The sequence below is a fragment of the Ambystoma mexicanum genome, chromosome 6p, assembly GCF_040938575.1.
Source record: "Ambystoma mexicanum isolate Mex_15411 chromosome 6p, UKY_AmexF1_1, whole genome shotgun sequence".
Lineage (NCBI taxonomy): Eukaryota > Metazoa > Chordata > Amphibia > Caudata > Ambystomatidae > Ambystoma > Ambystoma mexicanum.
The window spans coordinates 854,262,282-854,283,590 of NC_090935.1; the positions used below are offsets into that span (position 1 = coordinate 854,262,282).

At 48.6% G+C, this 21,309-nt stretch overlaps 1 protein-coding gene across 4 annotated transcripts in view; it reads right to left on the minus strand.

Moving 5' to 3' along the window:
• EFNA5 (ephrin A5) overlaps positions 1-16,804 on the minus strand; it is a 447,049-nt gene extending 430,245 nt beyond the window's left edge. Inside the window, exon 1 of one of the 4 annotated variants that reach the window (XM_069625471.1) lies at positions 15,701-16,804. In XM_069625471.1, coding sequence (XP_069481572.1) covers positions 15,701-15,828 — 128 coding nt within the window. In that variant the 5' untranslated portion in view covers positions 15,829-16,804. The remainder of the gene's footprint in view (positions 1-15,700) is intronic. The other 3 variants (XM_069625470.1, XM_069625475.1, XM_069625473.1) reach the window with 3 other exon arrangements.
• Between the last annotated feature and the right edge of the window lie 4,505 nt (positions 16,805-21,309).

Below are 21,309 nucleotides of genomic sequence, written 5' to 3' on the forward strand. Positions count from 1 at the left end.
GCCTGCCCATCCCGCTCGCATCACCCTCTCTCAATATTATGAGGAAATATACAAATGACAGACGCGTAATTATGGGCCCACCAGCCATTATGGGAGCTCCTAGAAGTGATTGGCAGCCCTGAAAGTGAGAGGTTCCCCGAAACCTGTTCATCCCGGCAGCAGGCTTTGCCAGACACACTGGAGTGCGGGCTTGTTGATGTGTGTCTGTGTTGCCATTTCGTTTTCTATAGCACGGTTTCCTGGCAGCGAGCAAAATCAGCACATTTAACAGCATTTCATCAGCTGCCAGTCGCCCACCGCGTACCAACAACCTGCCTCGATAGTAAATAGATGCCTAATTTATAGGCCTGGAAGACAGACTTGCTGCGATGGCACAGAGCGCGACCACTTCTGCCTTGGCACAACAACGCCTCGTGCAAACAAGACATGACTGAACCCTCCCTTTCCCTATTCTGTTTCTTAATTCAGCGAATGCTAAAACATGAATTGTGATGTCAGCGAAAGAAACGTCTCCAGAGGTCGGCCGTAATGAGTTGTGTACAATTTTCAAGAGTGAACGTTCCAAAGATGTTGTCAGGGCCGCGCGGGTGCTGCCACGAAGGGCTTTTTGGCTCCCATAATTAGTATGGGGTAGACACGCTTTTGGCAGCTCACGCAGCCCTCGTTTCCCGGGCATTTCTACTGATCTGGCACCAGGGCTCTCTGCAGGGAGCAGCTCTCTTTGAACCGTGCCCCCTCCCAGGCTGGATCACCAAGATTTAATTTGCCAGTCGTTGGGAGAGAGGCGGGTACAAGGGGCAAAGGATGACGACGCCATGGTGAAGAGACAGCGGGGGAACATGAAAAGGATGTCACAGGGGAAAAGAGCCCACCGCCCGCTATTTGGATATCCGGAGGGCGGAGGCGGAGTCGCGGGCTGTGCGCGAGACCTGGTTTCTTCACGCTGTTGGTGTAAGGTTGGCTCCTAGTCAAGACTTCATCCTAAGAGGCCCAGGAGTGCATTTGCTCAGTGGATTAATGAGAAGGGATTTTGAAAATATAGGTACGCGTAGGCCAATGGTGGCGGGCAGCTAGACCACAGAAATCGAAAGCAAGAAAATGTAGAACAAAACCCTAGGTCTGGGGTGCATATCTTCTGGGTCTTTCACTTAACTGAACCAAAATCCTTTGTCCTAGAATGCTGTGACCCAAGAGTTCAGAGGGGGGTGCTGGGGTGTAATACAATCGAAACATGCAAAGAGATGGGCACAGGTTCCAGCTAGTCCTTTGTGCATTCTGCCCCCTACGCCCCACCAGTCTAGCTGGTCCATCAGCAGCTCACAAGCTTAGCTCACCACTATGGTGGCTCAAGGCACTTTTGACACAGTAGAATGGGCGACGCATGTCAAAAGGTCCCCCTTCTCCACGCAAGCCTTTGCTTCCAGCTTGAGCGGTTGGCTGTTTCCAGCATACTGCCCTATGCACGCGCAGACAGTAGGCTGCGCTTCACTGCGCCCTCTGCTTATTCATATTATAAAAGAAGGCTGTGAGCGAATGGCAACTCGTGATTCGAGGATCTTTCCAGTCAGACACAAAATGCGTGTCGCAGTCGCACAAGAATGAATTATCTATGGCCGGTGTTGACCAGAAAGATATTACAGAATGATCTGACGTCACCCCATAATTCACACAGAAAAGCATTTCTGGAGCTCTTTTGATACAAGAAAAAAAAAATTATTTGGTAATTTGCCTCGTTTTGATACTTCCCAATTCGCGAGCATGGGACTCGCCGCAGAGGCCCTCAGGAACAAGGTGATGGCCTGGCTTTGTGAAAGAACAGGACCTGGGATTGTTAGAGGTTTAGATTTGAAGGTACTGCGTAGGATGAAGTTGGAGGAGGGGTGTACGCAAGCCAATTGGGATTCTATCATTACTGGCTGTGGCCACAGTAATCTTCCTTTTTTCCTGTCAAATTGTAATCATTTCTCCAACTTGCCCTCTGATTTGAAGTTGATAGCGGGCCCTTGACAAACATATGGTACTGTGTGTTCCTTCTGGTTTTGTTATGTTTTATCCAAGATTATGTTTCTGTACTGCTGTGTATCTTCTTCGTGCGCACTGAGGACTACGGGCGTGTTGCGCAATATAAGAAAACAAACAAGCAAACAAGTGCAGATTTGACAAACACAAATAAATTGCAGGACATATGGAATGGCTTGTATATTTTTGTGGCCCCAAAAACATCCAAATAATATGATTTCTTTCTTCTCTGCTGTGTTTATGGGTCAAATGTTGTTCAGCTAAATACATTGATGCGGGGCACTGCGTGCGCTGCCACACGCTCGCCTGCTGGGAAATAGCATGCTTGCCAGCATGCCTACAAAGATTGCAGGGCATATGTTTGCTATCAAACAAAAGTACAACCCCAGTCACAGAAACATTACAAGATAAAACAGGGGGAGTTGGCGGGGTGGGGGCTGAACCAATCCAGCAGGTCTGCATGTGTTCTGCAAGTCGAAGGTTTGAATCTGGGTGGGTTACAATCACTCTCCATGCTTCTAAAATCTACAAAATAAGTACCACTGGGGTCATCAAAACACCAGTTACTCAAGCGCCGAGAGGAAATTCAGCTTACAGTGTGCACTTTAGAACTGAACATTACTATGCCCCATAATTATCCAATTGGTAGTAGTTTCCGTCTACGTGGTGCTATGGCAGTCGAAAGGGACTGCTATAGCGCCAATTCACCCAGCAGAACACTGCAGGATTCCTTGTATACCCAGAATCCTTGAGGATTTAATTCCAGTTGCTTTCACCAGGAAGTTGACATTTCAAGAAAACATGCATTCAGTAAAAAGTATCCAAAAGAACGGAGGAGCTAGACACATCGCAAAAATAAAAACTGGGCGGCCATGTTTGCAAAGACTAGCACTGCACCCTGCTCGAACTGGCTTATAGAGCAATTCCCGAACCAAAAAACGAAAAATGTTAGCATAGGCCAGTTTTTGGGTCAAAGTGGCCCACTTTTTTTGGCCAACGTTGGCCAGTTTGACGAGTTACTTCAGTATGCGGATAGTAGTTTTGGCCGTTGTTGCTGAATAAATATTCTTAAAATTGCGCAATTTCCATAACAGTTTATAAAAAAACTCCCCATTGGGTACTATTCAAATAGTCTGTCACAAAAGCAATGAATTGCCATTTGCAACTGTGGGCTACTTTTGCATTGGTGTCTGGGACAATGTTTTGCCCCAGTCCGACCGTGCACGGCACCACATTATTTTAATTTCACTCGAAGAAAGCGCAGGTCAAAGGACTGATATACTAACCAAACCTCCTACTTAAATGTTCCCAATGCCAACACAAATTATGCTTTTATAAATGTACTAGCAGGGAACTGCTGAAACTCTTCGATTGCATGCCACAGTAAGGGGGCACAAAATGGCGTCAATCACAAAGGCAACTTTTCAGCGTTCTATGGCGCAAAAACATGAACGTTTGTACAGCAAATGGAGCGCCACGCACATCATTTAAATGTAAAAATGACATGCCTGCTTGCCTCGCCACCGCTAATCTGAAGGGTAACAATGAGCAGCAGGCGCTCGGAGGCCTTGCAGCGAGTCCTGCCCACACATCAGATTCCCCCTTCCTGGAAGGCTCTGTCATTGACATGCAGTGAGCAGGAGCCGAGCAGCTCAGGCTTGGGACTAAGGAAGGTGCTTCCACGCTGGCCGAAATGGAGCAAGCTGACTTATAGTTCCAAACACACATGCCTCTTCTTCCCAAAACAGTTCTTGCAAACCTTCACATCCTATAAGTATGCGCCAGGCATCTTCAAACAACGAGCAATGCAGGTTATCATCCTCCAAAAAAACATATGAAAGAAATATTGATTGTCTGAAACATACAGATGGAGGGGCAAAACATAGTTTTACAAAAGTCCTGCCATGTTGCCAAATCTGTTACTTAATTGTATGTATCACATAATGTTTCTATTTTTTTTTTTAAATCTGCCGGTGGACCTGAAAGAGAAAACAATTTATAAACCTAAAATGAGAATCCTCCTCATCGGCCTCCAGGCCAGCATACGGGTGAGCTGCGAAGGAATTGCTCCGACGACACGCCGGAGGCTAATGAAAGTAGCAACCAGCCAACTACGAATGGAGTCGGCTTGTAGACCACTGAGGGATTGCTCGCCCTGACGGGACCCCGAGTCATTAATTTTCAAGCATTATAACGACGTTGATTGCCAACTACACACAGTTAAGGGTCCTGGGCATTCTGAACCATTAATGGCTGTTGTTGATTGATTTATAGATTAGCTCTTCACCAGATCAACTTTGGAGTATTTTTTTGAAAGACAGCCCTGAGAGGCACCTTGCACTTCCAATCTTTTCTTGCCCCTGAAGAAAATCCTCAAAACTACTTTGGTGATTGAAACATGTTGGGCAGGGGCAGTGTCATAATATCAGTGTTGAAGAAACACACAACAGTTCCTATTTTTTTTAAACAATTTATGAGTTAGAAATGTATTTGGTTCTTTTTGGTGCTACGCTCCACACAGGGTGGTGATTTGTTCATGACTATTGTATGAATGTGAATTATTATTTATTATTGGTGATATATGTGTATAGCAATACAATGTTTGTCATTTGATGCATTAGTAGGTTTTTTGTATTTATTAAAATAATTTAAAGTCAGTATTACATCTCATTATAATATCATCTACGTGTCCAAATGTATATTTCTTTTGTCCAACGACACTACTAAAAGAAAGGATAGTCGAAGGTTGCGAATGTTATGCATATTAGGGTCAAATTCTATTGGTATTGAATGCAAAGGAGATACTACTGTTCGCTCAAAAAGAACACCCCCCAAACCCCTTCGGCTTATTTGTTAAATTTAGTCTGTGAGGTCTCTTCCACATGATGGAAGGAAATTAGGAGCGTAGGAATAAGCGAGTAACACGGCATGCATAGTACAGAAAAAACACAAGCAATTAAAAGACGTTCTCTGTGTGAGTGCATCCGAAAAAGCCAGTTTAACCGAATTACTTTTCGCATGGTTGAAAAATATGAGTTCGCTGGAATGCCTTTCAAAGCTTGTGATCAGCGCCTACCCTCAGACCAGAACTAAAACAAAGTTTTTGTGGACATTATTAGGTGACATGCGCATACCATCAGGACGTCCGTGGCTAGTAGTATCTCTGGTGCTCCAGAGAGAGTCTAGTGATAGGAGGATGCTAGTTAAAATGGAATCAAACTTTTATCAGGGCATGCAAAGGATTCCGGTGGCTATGGTAAAGCGCTTGGTAAAGAATAACTTGAATGCATAAGCCATTTTCAAACTCACTTTACCTCTGAAACGACTGTGCAGCATAAACACACTAACTACTTGGCATGCCGCCATCTTTACAGTAAAGCTTGGCAGCCATTTTGAGAACACGGGTGGAAATGCAGATCAGAATAGATACTAAATGAAATTCCCTGCCAAAAAGTAAATAGTTTACTCTCGTTTCTCATAGCGTGGAAATTCGATTTGGTCTATGTTTCTAATCTAAGGCCCAGAGTCTGCAGGAAGATTTTTTTTTTTTAGGTCAAACTATGCACATTTGTTTCTGCCTTTTGTTGTAAAACTCATAGATATGATGCATATTAAAGATTTGTGACATCACTAAAGGTCAATGGAGGAAAAGGCAGACAAATAATTAAGTAAACCAACAGTGTGAAATTAGAAACGATAATTAAATTAGTTATAGGAAAAGTGAATTTAATTTGGATATGAGAAAAGAGCATTTGGACACTTTCTGAAGAAGATTTCTTTGAAAATTTTGAAATATTTTAAAGAAAGACGTTTATGTGGAAGTGAACTGGGAAAAGCCTAATTGTGGCTATTAGGAAGGCTGCTGAAAAGCAGGGATATTGCTAAGGACGGGTCACGGTTCGCGCAGTTACCACTGGACTGAGTGAAAGAATTCCAAAGTAGCAGTGCTTGGATACCCGACAGGTTTAATATGAAAGGTACTTGAAAGTAAGAAGTGGGTGCGTTTATGTTTTTAGGCCAGCAAAATTGTGTACGAAGTCTGAGCAATATTGTAGCGAGCTGGCCATCACATGTTCATAACACCCGAACATGCACTGCTTGATTTTGATATCATGAATTGAGGACTGGAATGACCGTGTTAGGTTGGTTGGAGTTTTAGCGAGTGGCCCTGGCCGCATGGGAGGATAGCTCAGGGGCAACGTGCTCACCTTGGAAGCAAGACGACACAGAGCAACACAGGTTCGATCCCTCGGTCTGCGCTTAGAAACCTCTGGGTATTAAGCACGTTATAAATATCATATCATATCGCGCTGGCCGCTCCATCTTCTGTCCACTATAGTATCACCGCATTCGGCTGACCGGGTCGGTACCTGAAGCCAGAGACACAATTAAACGCTCCAAGACGGTTAAAGTTTTTCAGTTTTGAGACGTTGCCTATGATCATAAGCACTTCACGCCTCTGCCCCGTAGGCCAGAGAAGGACTATTTTACTAGCGCGGACGGTCTAACGTGAGGGCTGGGCCCAGCCATCGAGTCCAGGCTGCCTTCAACCTACGCTGTAGAGTCCGGCCTGCTCCAAAATCACTCAAGCGGAATTCATGCCAGCACACTAAATCCGTCCACCGGTTGCCCCACATATATACCTAACAAAGCACGCACAGTAAATCCATCCACCCCTAGCCCCCCCACTTATATACCTAACAAAGCCCCCTGAAACAGCCAGAAGGCCACGCTTTGGCACATTATTAAACAATGGATACATACTGGTGGTTTAAAATGATTCAGCAATTATAAAACTAGCTCATGAGTATCGGTGTGCAGAAATGTGCTCCCTTTCTGGCTAACTCACTACCATCAATGTAGCAAAACCGCTGTTCGTTTTGGTGGAAACAATTTCTATTCCCTCCACTGCAGTTGGTGTTGTTGGCAACTTCCAGCTCTACAGCTGGGGGGCGTTCTTAAAACCAGGCAAATACTCCCCCCAAATAACAGTGAATAAAAAATACCCCCAACAATGATCAGGGAACGTAGCAGCCGGTTCCACTCCTTCCATCCACACGCCTTTTCTGGCCAGTGGCTACAGGAAGGCCCGTCAGGTCCTCTGATCGAAAGAGGGCTTTTCGGGTAAAAATGCCTCTTTTACTTTCCATGTTTCACTAAATGCAAACAAGTATGGATTACAAAAAGTTATATGTTTGAGTTAAATACATATTTGCTCCCCAGAAAAAATACCCCGATTGGAAACACGATTTGGTTCACTCCCGAAACCATATTTTTACTCCCAACTTCAAAAAAAAGGAGATTGAAATACTGCCGTTTTCAAAGTCGGACCTGGAGTCCTGCCTCCACTGGACAAACGCGAACCAGCCCGCAGTACATTTGGGGAAGGCGTTGCTGTTGCCAGCGCGGAAAGTAGAATTTCTAATAACAATACTTGAAAGTTTCCATTTGAGAACATATGAAAAGGCGTTTCGGTCTAAATATTCATCAAAAGGCTAGTGCGCAGTTTCGATTTCAAGCCGAGCCTGCGGAGACCAGGGCCCAGTCTTCTGGCAGGACGTGCATGTGTAATATTGTGTATAAACAACGGGGGGCGAGGCTCCGGCGAACTTATCATTAGGCCGGGGGATCCATGGCTCGGTGCGTCCCCTGCAATCCTGATGGCTTCGTGCCGCACCTCTAATTGCGGCATTCACTCTCCGGGCCCAGCGTGGAGCGCGCTGATTGCGGGGGTCATGGCAACGGGGGACAGAGACAAAGGCTCATCCTCGCCTCTCCCTTTGGAGGAGAGAGGGGCGGCCAGTGGGGGGGCATTTGGGAAAGATTAAATGGAAGAATTTTAGAGGGGGTCAGCCCCTCAATTAGGGCGGCCTTCCTTCAAAGGCCAGGGCCTGTAAAACTGTTGCTCTTTGTGCGGGATTCGCAGGGGGAAGCGCAACTTAGTTACGAGCCTCCATTTGAGAAACCGAAGGTATTCTTTCCGGGGCAGTCAGGGGTTAGGGCAACACTATTAAAATCGGCTAAGCTATGTGTAATGAACTACTGACAGCCCTGCCTGGCTAGGGGCTTTCAATCATGGCGCGTTTTACGAGTTGAGAGACCCCCCTTCTGCTCCACGGTTAGGAACTTCCGGGTATAGGAAGAAAACACACAGAGCAAGGTATGGGTTCCCAATGGAGACGGGCATTAATTAAAAAATAACGCTTGCGTCTCTCTGTCCGGCGCAACGTAACCTTGACCTGAATCCCATCTGGGCTGTAGGGCACATGTTTACACAGCAATAGTAGGACGAGAAAGGCAGGCGCGCTCTTTTCTCCAATAAACGGGACCCCACGGGTGGAAGATGGAAGACTCCGGGGACGTCAGAGAAGGATCGCCTCTCCATCTTGTAACTCGCCCTCCCCTAGGTACAGGCCCTCGCCTAGAAGCGGCGCTTACTCCAATATGCACGTCAACTATGTCTGAACCAAGAACCCCAGTTACGCCCTACACGGGGTCCAAGCTTCAGAAAGACTAAGGGCCTGACCTATAAACCTTGTTTATCGGAATTTCCTCATTGTAAAACGACCAGACCCTAAAACTGCACATGAATTGCAGACACGAAATGATTCAAACCACCGATTTTACCATTGGTCGTTCAAAATGTAATGATGTTGATTAGAAACAGTGTCCTGTTACACATTCGGATTTTCTCATTGAAAAACGCTTTTGTAAATCAGGCCTTAAAACTGCAAATTACAGACACTAAAGGATTCAAACCACCGATGGGTCGTTCAAAATGTTATTATGTTGATCAGAAAGTGTGTGGTTACTCAATGGGATTGTCCAATTGAAAAACGCTTTTGTAATTCAGGCCCTAAAACTGCACTCGAATTACAGACACCAGATGATTCAAACCACCGATTTTACTATTGGTCGTTCAAAAAATGTAATTATGTTTATTAGAAAAAGTGTTTGGGTACTTAAAGTTATATTAATAAAACCTCAATTTAGAGAACTATTTTTCCAAGTGCAATATTCCTTGCAAAGCATGCAATTGACCGAACCGACCAAACCAACCCTTTCTATTTATCTTACAATTCTTTCAAGCATGATCATACAATTCTGATCCCTGTCTCACTACTACAAGCAAACAGAACATCGTTTCCATAACAGATGGATAATCGGCGTTAGAGGCACAAACCCATTGAAGTCAGGGATCAAAAGGGTGTGCAAGAATTATTTGAACATGTGTAAGAATTATTTCAACAGCTACAAGTCTAATGTGAACTAGAAATATCATTGAAAAATCTGAATTAGAAGGCCTAAAAGCTATTGCCAAACATTTCAAGAAAGGACTGCTCCCAGAATGTTTTTCCCCCAAGAACTATGAAAAGGACCATTTGGGTCGGTTTCCTCTTGCAGTTCCTACTAATTGGTGTAAATTGCTGATTGCACTGAAATACTGTAAAAATATAAAGCGATAAGCCAAGATGGCGTCCCTCGGTACACAGTAGGAGTGCCTGGACTTGGGCTGTGTTTTTGTGCTTCTGATGAGCTCTTCCTCAGGGCACTTTCAATACTCAGCCTTTCAAATATTTGTCAGCCTTTTCATTGGAGCTGTCTTTCATTACCTGTGGGCGAATTAATCAATGCGCAGCACTCATCCTATTTAAAAAACGTTTTTTGAGGCACAGAGAGACATTCTAGCCTTCATAAAAGTGTTCTCCGCCATGAAGTGGTCAGTCTTGTTGCACAACATACTTTGTTCAGTCCCTCTGATCCAGTAAAAAGAATTTTGGACTAGCCAACCAGAAAAGCAGGTTTGCGTCATATAACGTTCCTGCAATGTGGCATTTACGCTGCGCCCTAGACCACTCTACTGGTCTCCCAGGGCCAGGGCTCCTAATTGTTACTCAGACCTCACCTGAGTGAAAGACTAATTGTTGAGTCCACCCTCGATACCGGGTAACAAATGAAGGGGGTATTTACGAAAATCGCTGCAAATTAGTGTGTTTTGGGGATAGAAAGTGGGCCCGATATAAAATCTTTAGTAAGTCAGTTAGGGTCGACATGCTGTAGGTCTAAGTCCAGACCACGGCAGGCCAGCACGGTCTTGTTCATCGCGTCGGATTGCGGTTCCATAGTTCCAAGACAGGCAACTGGAGTTGGCCTATATCCAAGCCAGATCTTGCACAAGCGACGATGGCAACCCAGGACCCCTGCCTTCTATCATGTTACGGCTGTCTCCATTCTTACAGGAACATATCACGCGCGCCCAGCTACTTCCAATCGAGGAGAAATGCAATGATATGAATGCAGAGGGAGCAGCCGGGCTCGGGCAACACCAGACTATGCCAGGACATTGCTAGATAGTTTAGCAAGTAACAGAACAATTTCCACAGGTCAAAGTTGCAGAACACAAAAGCAGTTGCTTGGAGGAAAGAACCTAGATGCTGCATGGCTGGGGTACGCCAGAGAACCCCCATGCTCTGGACAGCTCGTCACTTTGCCACCGCATCCAGTTTGCTATGCAGATCTGGTTGGTTTGGCACATACACCTGGTTGGATCACCATGTGTCCACGGTCCATTTGGTGTACATCTCCAGACATTATTCTCTCCATGCTGGAACACAACTCTATGGGTGTCCCTGGTGAACCTTGCTGCGTGCACCCAGTCCCTTTGCGCCAGATAACCCATTTGCTTTGTGAAACCAGCCAGCTTGGCATGCATAATCAGTTGGTTATCCGTGCATACCTTGACATTGTGATAAGTGTGCATCCAGTTAGTTTGCTTTGTGTAACCAATCAGCTCGCCATGTGCACCCAGTTGGTCTGGTTTGTGTACAGGATACATGCAGCCCCCCCCCCGTGTGCATGTGGTTAGTTTTTTAGGGGCTCACAAGTCGTGTTCAATGGTGTATCCAGTTGGCTACATGTATTAGGTACGTTTCATGTGTGTACGCCAGCCTTACATGCGCCAGCTTTACATGATCGCATTGCCACCAGCACCAGCCAGTTTGCCGCATGTACATCTAATCCATTTGCTACTGCTCCCTAAACAGTTTGCTAAGTCTCACCACTCAACTTCTTATGCGTTTCCGGTCTGGATTCAGCACTAGCTTTCTGTGTACCAGCCAGGTCTGCTGTATGTATACATGTAAATGCATTCCCCACCTGTACCTCCCCTGTAACAAAGCGCCCCACACGTAACAGCGCCTCGATGCCCAAGGGCTGTTTGTGCGCTATGCAAATGTAATATAAACATACATGTGAGCAGTTTGCAAGGTATACTCAGCTAGTGTTCTCCACATTGTCAGTGTGTGTGGTGAGAATGCTAGGTGTAGGCTGTTGGGTTACTGTTTGGACATGGCTACCCAGTGGGCTTGTTGTGTGTACTCTGTGCCTTTCACGTGTGCAGCTTTTCCCCCAGCACATTTGCTATGTACCCCAGTGAGTGTGCAGCCTGCACCAAGTGTGCCAGGTCAGTTTCGTGTACCCGGATACCCCGGGCGTTTACTACATCCGCACTGTAAGTTTGCTGGGCATTTTGAAAGGTGTCTCGGGCCGTTTACAGGCCACCGCCTGCCCTGCGGCACGGGTGGGAAGCAGAGTTGCACAGGGTTTCCCCACACGCACATGTTCAACGGGGTAGCAGAGTTTGAGGACATGTTACGGACGAGAAGTTCTGGGGACATTCATGGAGCTACATGGTCCTCGTGTTTTGCTCTGCGGGAAGTTAATGTCACCGGCCTCAGCCGGATATGTGATGTACTTGTAACCCGTTACAAAGTAAGGCGGGCGGCTGGCAAGGGACAGGCGGGCGGCTGGCAAGGGGCAGGCACTTCACGCAGTGTTACACTGCGCTTCCTCCGCTGCCGGCGATCCTCGAAAGAACACAACCCGAGCGGCGCAAACTCACTCTCCGAGCCCAACAGCCCTGCAGGGCCAGGGCTCGGAGGCAGAGAAGACAGCCTCGACCTCAAGCGCCAGGGCTCCGCCAGAAGGCCTGGTCGCGCCTGCTTTCAGCAAGGCGGTAAAATGCTGCGCCAGGTGTCCCGAGCCCCATTGCGCTGCGGGTTTATGTGGGGAGGGAGAAAGGCGGCAACACTCCGGGATCTCCCAGTAAACCTCAGATTTCCCTGGGACCCTATAACGCTCCTGCTTGTGTGCCAGCTGCAGGCTGCGGTGCCGCTGGAGGGCGGTTTGCGCCACCCGCACCAACTGTCCTTGGGGCATTTTATGAGCAGAATCTGCGCTGCTAGAAGCGTGGGCCGGTGGGCGCACACGCGCAGGTGATTTTACTGGTTCAAACCGAAAAAACCACGGCGCATAAATGCGTTTCTTAACCAATCGCATTGTGAGTCGCCTCGACACCTAGAAGTAATCTGGGAGTATGTGCCGGGTACTGCTGCTACGATAGTATGTGGGATTTGCGATGCACGATTTAAAAAATAATTGTGTGACGCAGGCTGTCCTAGCTGCTTCTTCTGGGACGCTGCCCAATTAGGCAAGGCTTTGATAAAAAGATAAGAACGCAAGTACAGAAAGGCCACAGGGCCGCCAACGCCCGAAAACACTGTTTACACAGACAGATACTGACAAACAAGGAATGCAGACAGGACAAACTGCGCTACGTGAAGGCCGGGGCGCCGTGCCCACGTAATGCACACGTTGGCGTGGTTTAAGGAGGCCATCGAGACCAGTCAAGAAGTTCATCCAGCAAGAGTGGGCTGTGAATTTCAAATGCCTCTTCTATGCCCGGCACAGGGCGCCAGTGGGCATGTTGAAATGTGGTGATTGTTTCACATGCCTCCGATATGCCTGGCACAGGGGCTGGGGCGCCAGTGGGCACGCTACAACGTGTTCATTATTTCACACGCCTCTCCCATACCTTGCCCAGGAGCGTGGGCGCTAGTGGGCACCTTCCAATGTGCGCATTCGTTCTTATGCCTGGCACAGGGGCTCGGGAACCAGTGGGCACGTTGCAATGTGTTCATTATTTCACACGCCTCTCCCATACCTTGCCCAGGAGCGTGGGCGCTAGTGGGCACCTTCCAATGTGCGCATTAGTTCTTATGCCTGGCACAGGGGCTCGGAAACCAGTGGGCACGTTGCAATGTGTTCATTATTTCACACGCCCCTCCTATGCCGGGCACAGGATTTGGGTATTGTTGGGCACCATGCAATTAGTTAATTAGTTACTATATTTTAAGTCCGGTGCCCGCACAGTGCAGGGAATCCCCTCAAGCGTGCGGGGGGCGGAGGGCTGCACAGTCCCCCGTCGATTTACCACCCAGCCCCGGGGCTGTGCCCTGGCAGTGGCGGGCTGCCCAGAGCACTGGCACAAAGGTAGCGGGCCGGGGCACAGGCCAGTGCCAAGGTGGGCAAACGCAGTCGCATTCCCTGGAGCGAAAACACTGCTACGGCTACCATGGGGCAGCGGAGAGCGAGCAGAGGGCGACTCCAGCAACCCACGCCATGCCATGCCCGGTCATCCTCAAAGAAACGTGCCCTCCATAGCAGACACGTCTTTGCGTAGGGCACACTGGGGCGGCACGAGATGAAGTGAGCGCTTCCCATTGACGCATACGTGGCGGCGCGTGCGGGGGTCCCTCCCACCGTCCCTATTGCCCATCTATGTCCCCCAGGCTCGGACTGGCCTATAGGGCTACAGGCCCAAGGCCCAACCAAAAACCTAAAATGCTTGTGTGGGCCTGTTTTCCGGGTCAAAGGGGGCCACTTTTTGGGCCAATTTGATGAGTTGTTTCACTCTGCGGCTAGTAGTTTTCAGCACTGTTGCTGAATACACTGTCTTTCAAATGCAACATCACACTTTAAAACAACTCTCCCTTGGTTGATATTCAACCAGTGCCTCAAAAGGAGTGAATTGCCATTTGCAACGGCGGGCCACTTTTTCATTGGTGGCCGAGACAATTATATGGCCCACCAGAGGGGTAAGAGCTCACGGAAGCCCCGAATTCCTCAAATGTTCCAATGTAGCAATTAACAAAAGGGGTGTACGTTTGATAGCCGCGGAAAAGAGGCCAAGCTCTCCCGGGCTCCTCCCGCACGGGCGTGCGCCCAGGCTTTCCTCTACACAACGCCCAAGAGGGTACCTGCCGCCCAGGCACGGGCGATGGAGCAGCACCCAGGTGTCTGGGGCGCGAATTGGCACCCCAGAGCCGTCTCACTTCCCTACATCTGAACCCCCCCTACTCCCCGAGGCTCCCTGCCCCAGGTAGCCGGGAACTGTGGCAGTGAGTCACCTCGGCGGGGACGGTGGTAGTTAGTCATGGTGGGTGCGAGTCATGCCTAGCAGTCAGGTGAGGCAGGCCTAATCGCGAGTCGGCTAGTGCCACCATGCGCGCCTGGTACTCGTGGCGTTCCTGGGCATCCTAAGAGTGACATTACAGTATTCTGGCGAGTGGCCTTGTGAGGTATTAGGATCCTTGGGTGGTAGTATACTAATGCCGCCGCGAAGCAATTTTTAGTACTTATTACCCGGAAATAAAGACACCGGACAGAGTGTGCCCAGCAGCGCTCCGACGCCCGGCTCGCCCCATACAGGCGCTGAGCCCGGGGGTTGTCTGGAGACGTGCCCCTTGTGTTGTCCTGTCCCACTTCACTGCGATTTGCAGACTCTGCTGCGCAGGAGGTGTGCGCTTTGGGTGGTTCGTGTCCACTGTACGCATGTCTTGTGCTGGTGTGTGCCGCTATATGTGTGCACGGGTGACAACGGTGCACTGTTCAGAACGGACGGTCGCTTTAATGTGTGCAGTGAGCGGTGTTGGCTTTGAGCAGAGTGCGCGTAATGCGCACTCCTTACATGTGCGCGATTTGCGCGTTCGCCAGAGTGCAGGGCGGCGTGGTGTATGCTACGTACAGCGCGTGTACACTGTGAAAGGTGTGATCATATATGTGGTGTGCCATTCACCCATTGAGCAGGCATTGCACACAGATGTATGTGAAGATCGTATGCTGTGCTTGACACGTTACGTTAACCTGATTGCACCGAGGGTGTGTACATTCTAGAATGCAGAGAGGTTGCACGCAAAGTGCGTGCACTGCGCATGTTATGTGTGCAATGTGTGTGCTCAAGGCATTATATGCACAGATGCCTTTGTACTGCGTGCACTAAATGACTGTTAGCCTGTGCACACGTCTCTGTGCCTTCTATGTGCTGATTGGGTGTGCCATGTGCTGTATTATTCTATGTGCAACTTACACTCTGCTGTGTGGGAATTCAGTGCATTGGATCATGTGAGGACCACACGCGGTCTGCGCTGTGCACAAACGTCGCTGTGCAGCCTTTGTGGGGTAGGTGCTTCGAGCACTCACCCGTGTTCAGTGGATGCAGCAGACTGTGCGCATGCCACTCGCTGTATGCACTGTGCAGTGTTTTTAAGTGGAGTGCATGCTGCATATTTGCCGTGTACGCCCTGCAAGATGTGTGATCTGAGCACTGGGGGGGGGGGTGCACCGAGAAACATTAGTGTTGGCCAGATCCTCGTGTGCTGTTTACCGTGTGTGCCGGGCAATGTGTAAACAACACTGTTTCCTAGTACAGGGAGGAGCGTGCAGTGCGTGCATGCATGGTGTGTACATCGCATGTGCAATATGCGCCAAGGCTGGCCTTGGCCACGCTAGCATGTGGTTCCCCGGCCGCCGTGCACGCTGTGGGCGCGGGTAGGGCTCGTACCTGGGGTTGCTGCTGTTCCAGAAGACGGCATAGCGGTCGGCCACCGCCTTGGCCCCGGGGTCCTGGCTGCGGACGCACATCCAAAGCAGCAGCAGCAGGAGCAGCGCCAGCATCTCCACGTGCGGCATCGCGGGGGGCTCCTGTCTTCTTGCCGTGGGCGGCTGTCACATTCACGCGGAGCCCGGCTCCTCGGCTTGCTCAGCGGCGGCGGCGGCGGGCGCAGGTCGGGCTAGGACCCCCCGGCTGCATCAGCGCTCCCCGGGTTCCGGCGCCGCGCGCGGCATCTCGGCGGCCGGCAGGGCTGGGCTATGGGCTCCGCGCCCGCTGCTCCCTTTATAGGCGGCGCCCCGAGCCCTCCGGGGGCAGGCGCCGCTCCCTGGCCGCCGGCCGCCACCTCTCACATGCATAAAGATGAGCCCCTGCCCGCCGGGCGTCGGTCCTCCGGCAGCGGCGACAGCGGCCGCGGGCGCCCAGGCAAAGTCTCTCAGTCCCCGGGCGACGGCAACTTGCGAGGAGCGGCGCCCGCTGCGGTCCCTGGCATCAGAGGAGCCCCAAAATAAGTAACGCCCTGCAACCTGGCCGCCACTTCACACGCCCTCCGGCCGCGGATAAAAGGCAGCCCCCCTCCACGGGAATCACACAAGTCTGACAAGGCGCCACTCTGGCCCGGGATTGGAGGGGCAAAAGTCACTTTCGGAGATGAAAAGCTGTGCACGGGGTGCTGCTGCTGGCGGGGGAGGCTGTGTCCTCGCGCTGGCTGGCACGCCTTCTTCCCCCCCCCTCTGAAGGGGCGGCTCACAGATCCCGCATCAAGGGGCGAATGCGCGGAATATTAAAAAATGCGCCTCCTCTGCCCTCCCCTCAGGCAGCACACCGGCCCCACGAGGCGGCTCCCGCAGCAGGCAGGTATATCCAGCCCTAGGAGTGGCACTGTGGGGTGGGGGGGGGGGGTCCTTCCACTGGGAGCGCGGGCACCCTTCACTGGGGGGGGGGGTGCAGGGGCGACGCTGACCAGAGCCCAGACTCGGCCACTCAAAGGAGGCGATAAATGCAGTGTGGAAGCCAGCAACAGCCCGGCGCTGGTCACAGATCGCCTATTGCCTGTGGGCTGCGTCCCCATTCGTCCAGAGGACCGAAAAGGGGCGTTTCCAGCGCGAGAACCCCGCCCACTCGCTCCCTCCTTGAAACCTGACTAATTGAATTACTGGGCGATTTGGGATGGTTCATGCCCGCTGGAGGCGGCCGGCCCGCTGAGGGGGGTGTGCTCTCCCGTTGGGGGGTGCGGTGTCGCCTGCGCGGCTCGGGCGGCCGATTCATCACTCGGGGCCACGGCGGCGCCGCCGCCGCATGTGCATGTCGGTAACCTCCACGGGCGACGCGGGTGCTGCGGGGAAGGGACGCATCGGCATCGATGGCCTTTGCGTGCAAATTGAAGCACAGCCACCCGGAAGTTGCAGCATTAGTTAGGGAGTCTATTTCCCCCCCCCCCAATTCATTACTACGGCCAGCATTTGTCTCTTTATGAATTGCGCACTTTCCAATTCTCTATAATGGATGTCAATGTCTGCGCTGTGTTTGTGCCCACGTTCGCCCCGACTTTCATTTTAAAAAACAAAAAAAAAATAATGTAACACAGGGTTTACGCATATTTACAGTCAGACCAATATCTGCACTTAAAATCCACGTCTTGAGTGCATGCCTTCACCATTAAACGTGCTCCCCAGTCTTTGTGTAAGCAAGCGCACGCGCCCCCCACCCCTCTGCTCGCGCATAATGCATGCAGCGCTTTCCCGAGGTGTGATTGCGCAATGACTGGAGGGCGCAGCGCCACTGCTCGGATCTGTAATGCGGGGTGCGTTGTGTATGTGTATCCCGGCACCAGAAGAAGCCGCAGTGTGTAGGAGCTCTGATGCCGGGACGCGCCGCTCACGGAGACCAGCCTCGTCTCTCCAATGTTGTTTCTGTTTCCTCCCCCACCCCCACCCACGCCCCTCACCAGACGCCGGCAATTTGACTGTATCAGGCTTTCCTCGCTTCGTCCAGGTTGTTTGAAAGCGCCCAGACTCCCTCTAGTGGTCATTTCAGAACCGTACACTTGTTCCACCAGTAAATGCCACATAATGGGAGATTTCAAAGAGTGTGGTGGAGCGGGGTTCGTTCCGCTTGGCCGCGCCGTCCCGAAACCCTATTTTGGAATTATGATGTATCCAATATTCTTAATTATATAGAAACAAAACAAATATGAAAACCGCGCCGCTGCTGTGTCATGGTTCACTCAATAATGTTTCGGAAAACAACGCACACTTTCCAAAACCATGCTCAAAAACCTACAGCTCACAACGACATGGAAAACGCGCAAGGGAGACGAGCAGACAAGCTGGCGTGGCAACCCCGCTGAACAATGCGATCCGTGGGGTCAGCCGCGGGCGTACCGTGGCCACCCCCACCCTCCTTGTCCGTAGCTCCGAGCTTTGGGCACTTGAAGACATCATGGATAACGTTTTGGTTTTAGAAAGTCCCGTTTGGAAAGTGATGCTTAGCATGGCAGCTGCCACCACTCAAATGTTGAAGCAGGCTTGGCCACGTGTGTAAGGTTTGCAATTGGTGAGAGTGAAGGGGGGTTAGTTGCCTACTGGCAGTGTTTCACAAATCGTCCCACTTTTGCGCCAGGTCAAAGTGCATTTGCTTTTTCAGGATTACTGCAGCATGAGGATGGAGGCAATGCCCCGGGCAAACACAGCTTGGTTCCCGCACTACCCATAACCCCAGCAGAACAGAGCAACATCTACACATATCTGTAATATTTGTTTTTATTAATTGATTTGTGTAAGTTTGTTAACACTTTTACACGATTTTAAAAAACAAAATAAAATAGAAGAGAGAAATCAATCCATACAATGAATTCATGAGTTGCAAACATTTTCACCTAGAATAGAATGGACAATAATCTGAACACTTAATGATCTGCCGTTTTATCTTCTTGATATTTTTTTATTTCTGACCATGAATTTATATATTGAAATGTGATAACTTGTTTTATGAGAATAGTTGTATTTTAATTTCCCTAATTTAATGTTAAAAGGTTTTATGTAACCAATACAGAGCAATACAAAATAAAATAAATAAGTAATCGGAAAAGGAATCCATACAATGTTTAGTGACGTTTGGTTACCATTACAAACAGGGCTGGACTGGGAGTCAAAAGGGGCCCTGGACATTTGTTTTCAAAGTAGCCCTATATTTTACAGAAAGAGCAAGGGCAGAAGAGCCCAACTCTTCTAATGCGGGACTGGTGGTTTACCCCAAAGAAATGTTGAATTGTTAAATAAAATGTGTCAAAATGGTGCATTTAAGGAAGGGTTCAAAATGTGCACTGTGTACGTACAGAATGGAGGCGGCAAGTGACTTTCTTAAGACTTTCATTTTTGCCCCCTGATAAAAGAATATTTTTCAACATATATGGAATAAAAGGTCAAGTTTTACAGGGATGGTCTAGTAAAGATTTTTATTTAAAAAATAGATAGGCAACATAAAAAAAAAATACTAGCATTCTCCGTTTTAAAACTTCCTATGTAAAATTTTGAGCTATTCAAGCTCAAAATTCGCAAAAGCAAGCACGTGGGCGCATCCATTTTGTCCCCGTCCTCCGCCTACAGCACTAATGAAGGGAAAGCCACCCAGCGGTAGCCTTTGTTTACTACAGCTGGCTGGCTTTTCCTTCATTAGTGCCGCAAAAGCAAAAGCCAGCACAGGCGGGGCATCCATTTCACAAAATGGATGCGCCCATGTGCTTGCTTTTGCGAATTTTGAGCTTGAATACCTCAAAATTTTACATAGGAAGTTTTAAAACGGAGAATGCTAGTATTTTTTTTTATGTTGCCTATCTATTTTTTAAATACAAATTTTTACTAGACCATCCCTTTAAATACATTCAAAATCTCCTTTAGATTGTTTTCCCTTCCGATCATCATGACCCTTTTTATCTATGGTAAAAACAAGGAATGTAAAAGAAAATGTGCAGGATTAACAAACTTCAACTTGTGGTTTTCAATTACAAACCAATATTACAATCAAGTTTGCTGAACCTACTTTAGAAGCATGTTTGTAAAAGATGTGCCAATTGAAAACACAGTGCAGCTAGTTAGCAAATAAACTATGCATCAATCACTTAAAGTGGAGACATAAGGGCCCGATTCATAGAAAAAGTCCAAAAGTCCCCACAAAGTACTCTGCAGTTAAAGATGGGATGGGTTGAGATTGGGATAAGACAAGACAAATATACTATCGGTCAGTGTTATTCCTGTTGATACTTACAGTCCATTGTACTTAAGATTGGACCGTCAGGGTTATGGTCATCGGATCGGGTATACCGACAGCAGGGCACTTGTGGAGGGGTCTGTCAGCTGGGTGGTTCTGGTCAATTTGGATGGCACCTCAGCTGGATTTTGAATGTATTGGCCCTTCTGGTCACTGGACACGGCAGATTAGCAAGATGCGAGTTTCAGCAGGCAAGCTTTAATGGTAGCAATCCAGACTGGATCAGAATTAAATTCTCTTAAGTTTGGGATGGTTGAATTTGGGTCTAGCTAAAAAGTGTTCAGCAATGCTAAGGCCTGGATTCTGCACATAAGTCTGGAATCAGCTACAAGATGAAGAGTTCTGGATAGGATGAAGAAGTCAGGAACAACGCGCTGCGCGGAAATCAGGATGTGTTCAGAAAGCAGTGTGTCTATGTGTGGTGAAGTTCCTATATTTATCCTACCAAATTACATCACAAAGTTTATGGTGTGGACGGAATTGCAAACCATACCCCCATGGCTGTGAGTGGCCAGAGGCACTTGCCTTGTTCTGGTTGGCAGTCAGAACAAAGCTGTCATCTTTATGATGGGATTTAGGAACTCCCACATTGATTTTGACCAAAACATAACTTTTGCATAAATGTACATTTCTAAAATTATGTCCCCTAATAAAATCGGATGGATACATTGCATTCTTGATGGGTTATTTTCACATTCAATCCTCATCTCTGTGAGAGCTGTCTTTGTCATTCTATGCAATTTTATCCATTTGAATCATAACAGTCTGGACTAATAATTTCTAATTCAGTACAGATCTGGGCGATTATTACCAGAGCATGAATATAAAATCTTAGACTTGCAGAATTAATAGTTTTGCTACAATTATGGTTTTCCTGTAACTTTGGTTCCTTAGGTGTTACCGGGTTCATTAATTTCTTCAAAGCAATGGCCTAAAATTAGGTTAACATATACCAATTTTTAGATTTATCCTCCTTCAAGTTGTACAGTTAAAGAGGTTCTGACTTAATCACAATTAAGCCTTTAAACACCAACAGTTCTGAGCAGTTTTCTTTTCTCTGTAACTTCCTTTCAACAGGCAACAGCTGTCACATTCCCTTTGATTAGGGAGGTTTGTCATCTTCCTTGAGAGGGAATCTCCCCTGTAGAGATCAATAGGCAGCCTGCCATTGTCCTTGGCTGGCCAGAGACGATTGTCTGGTGCTCTCTTTGTTGTTAATATGCAAGGATCTCGAGCACCCATTGAGTCTTCCTGCAGCAGGGGGGTGTCGGTCTGAAGTGGCATCTTTCTCA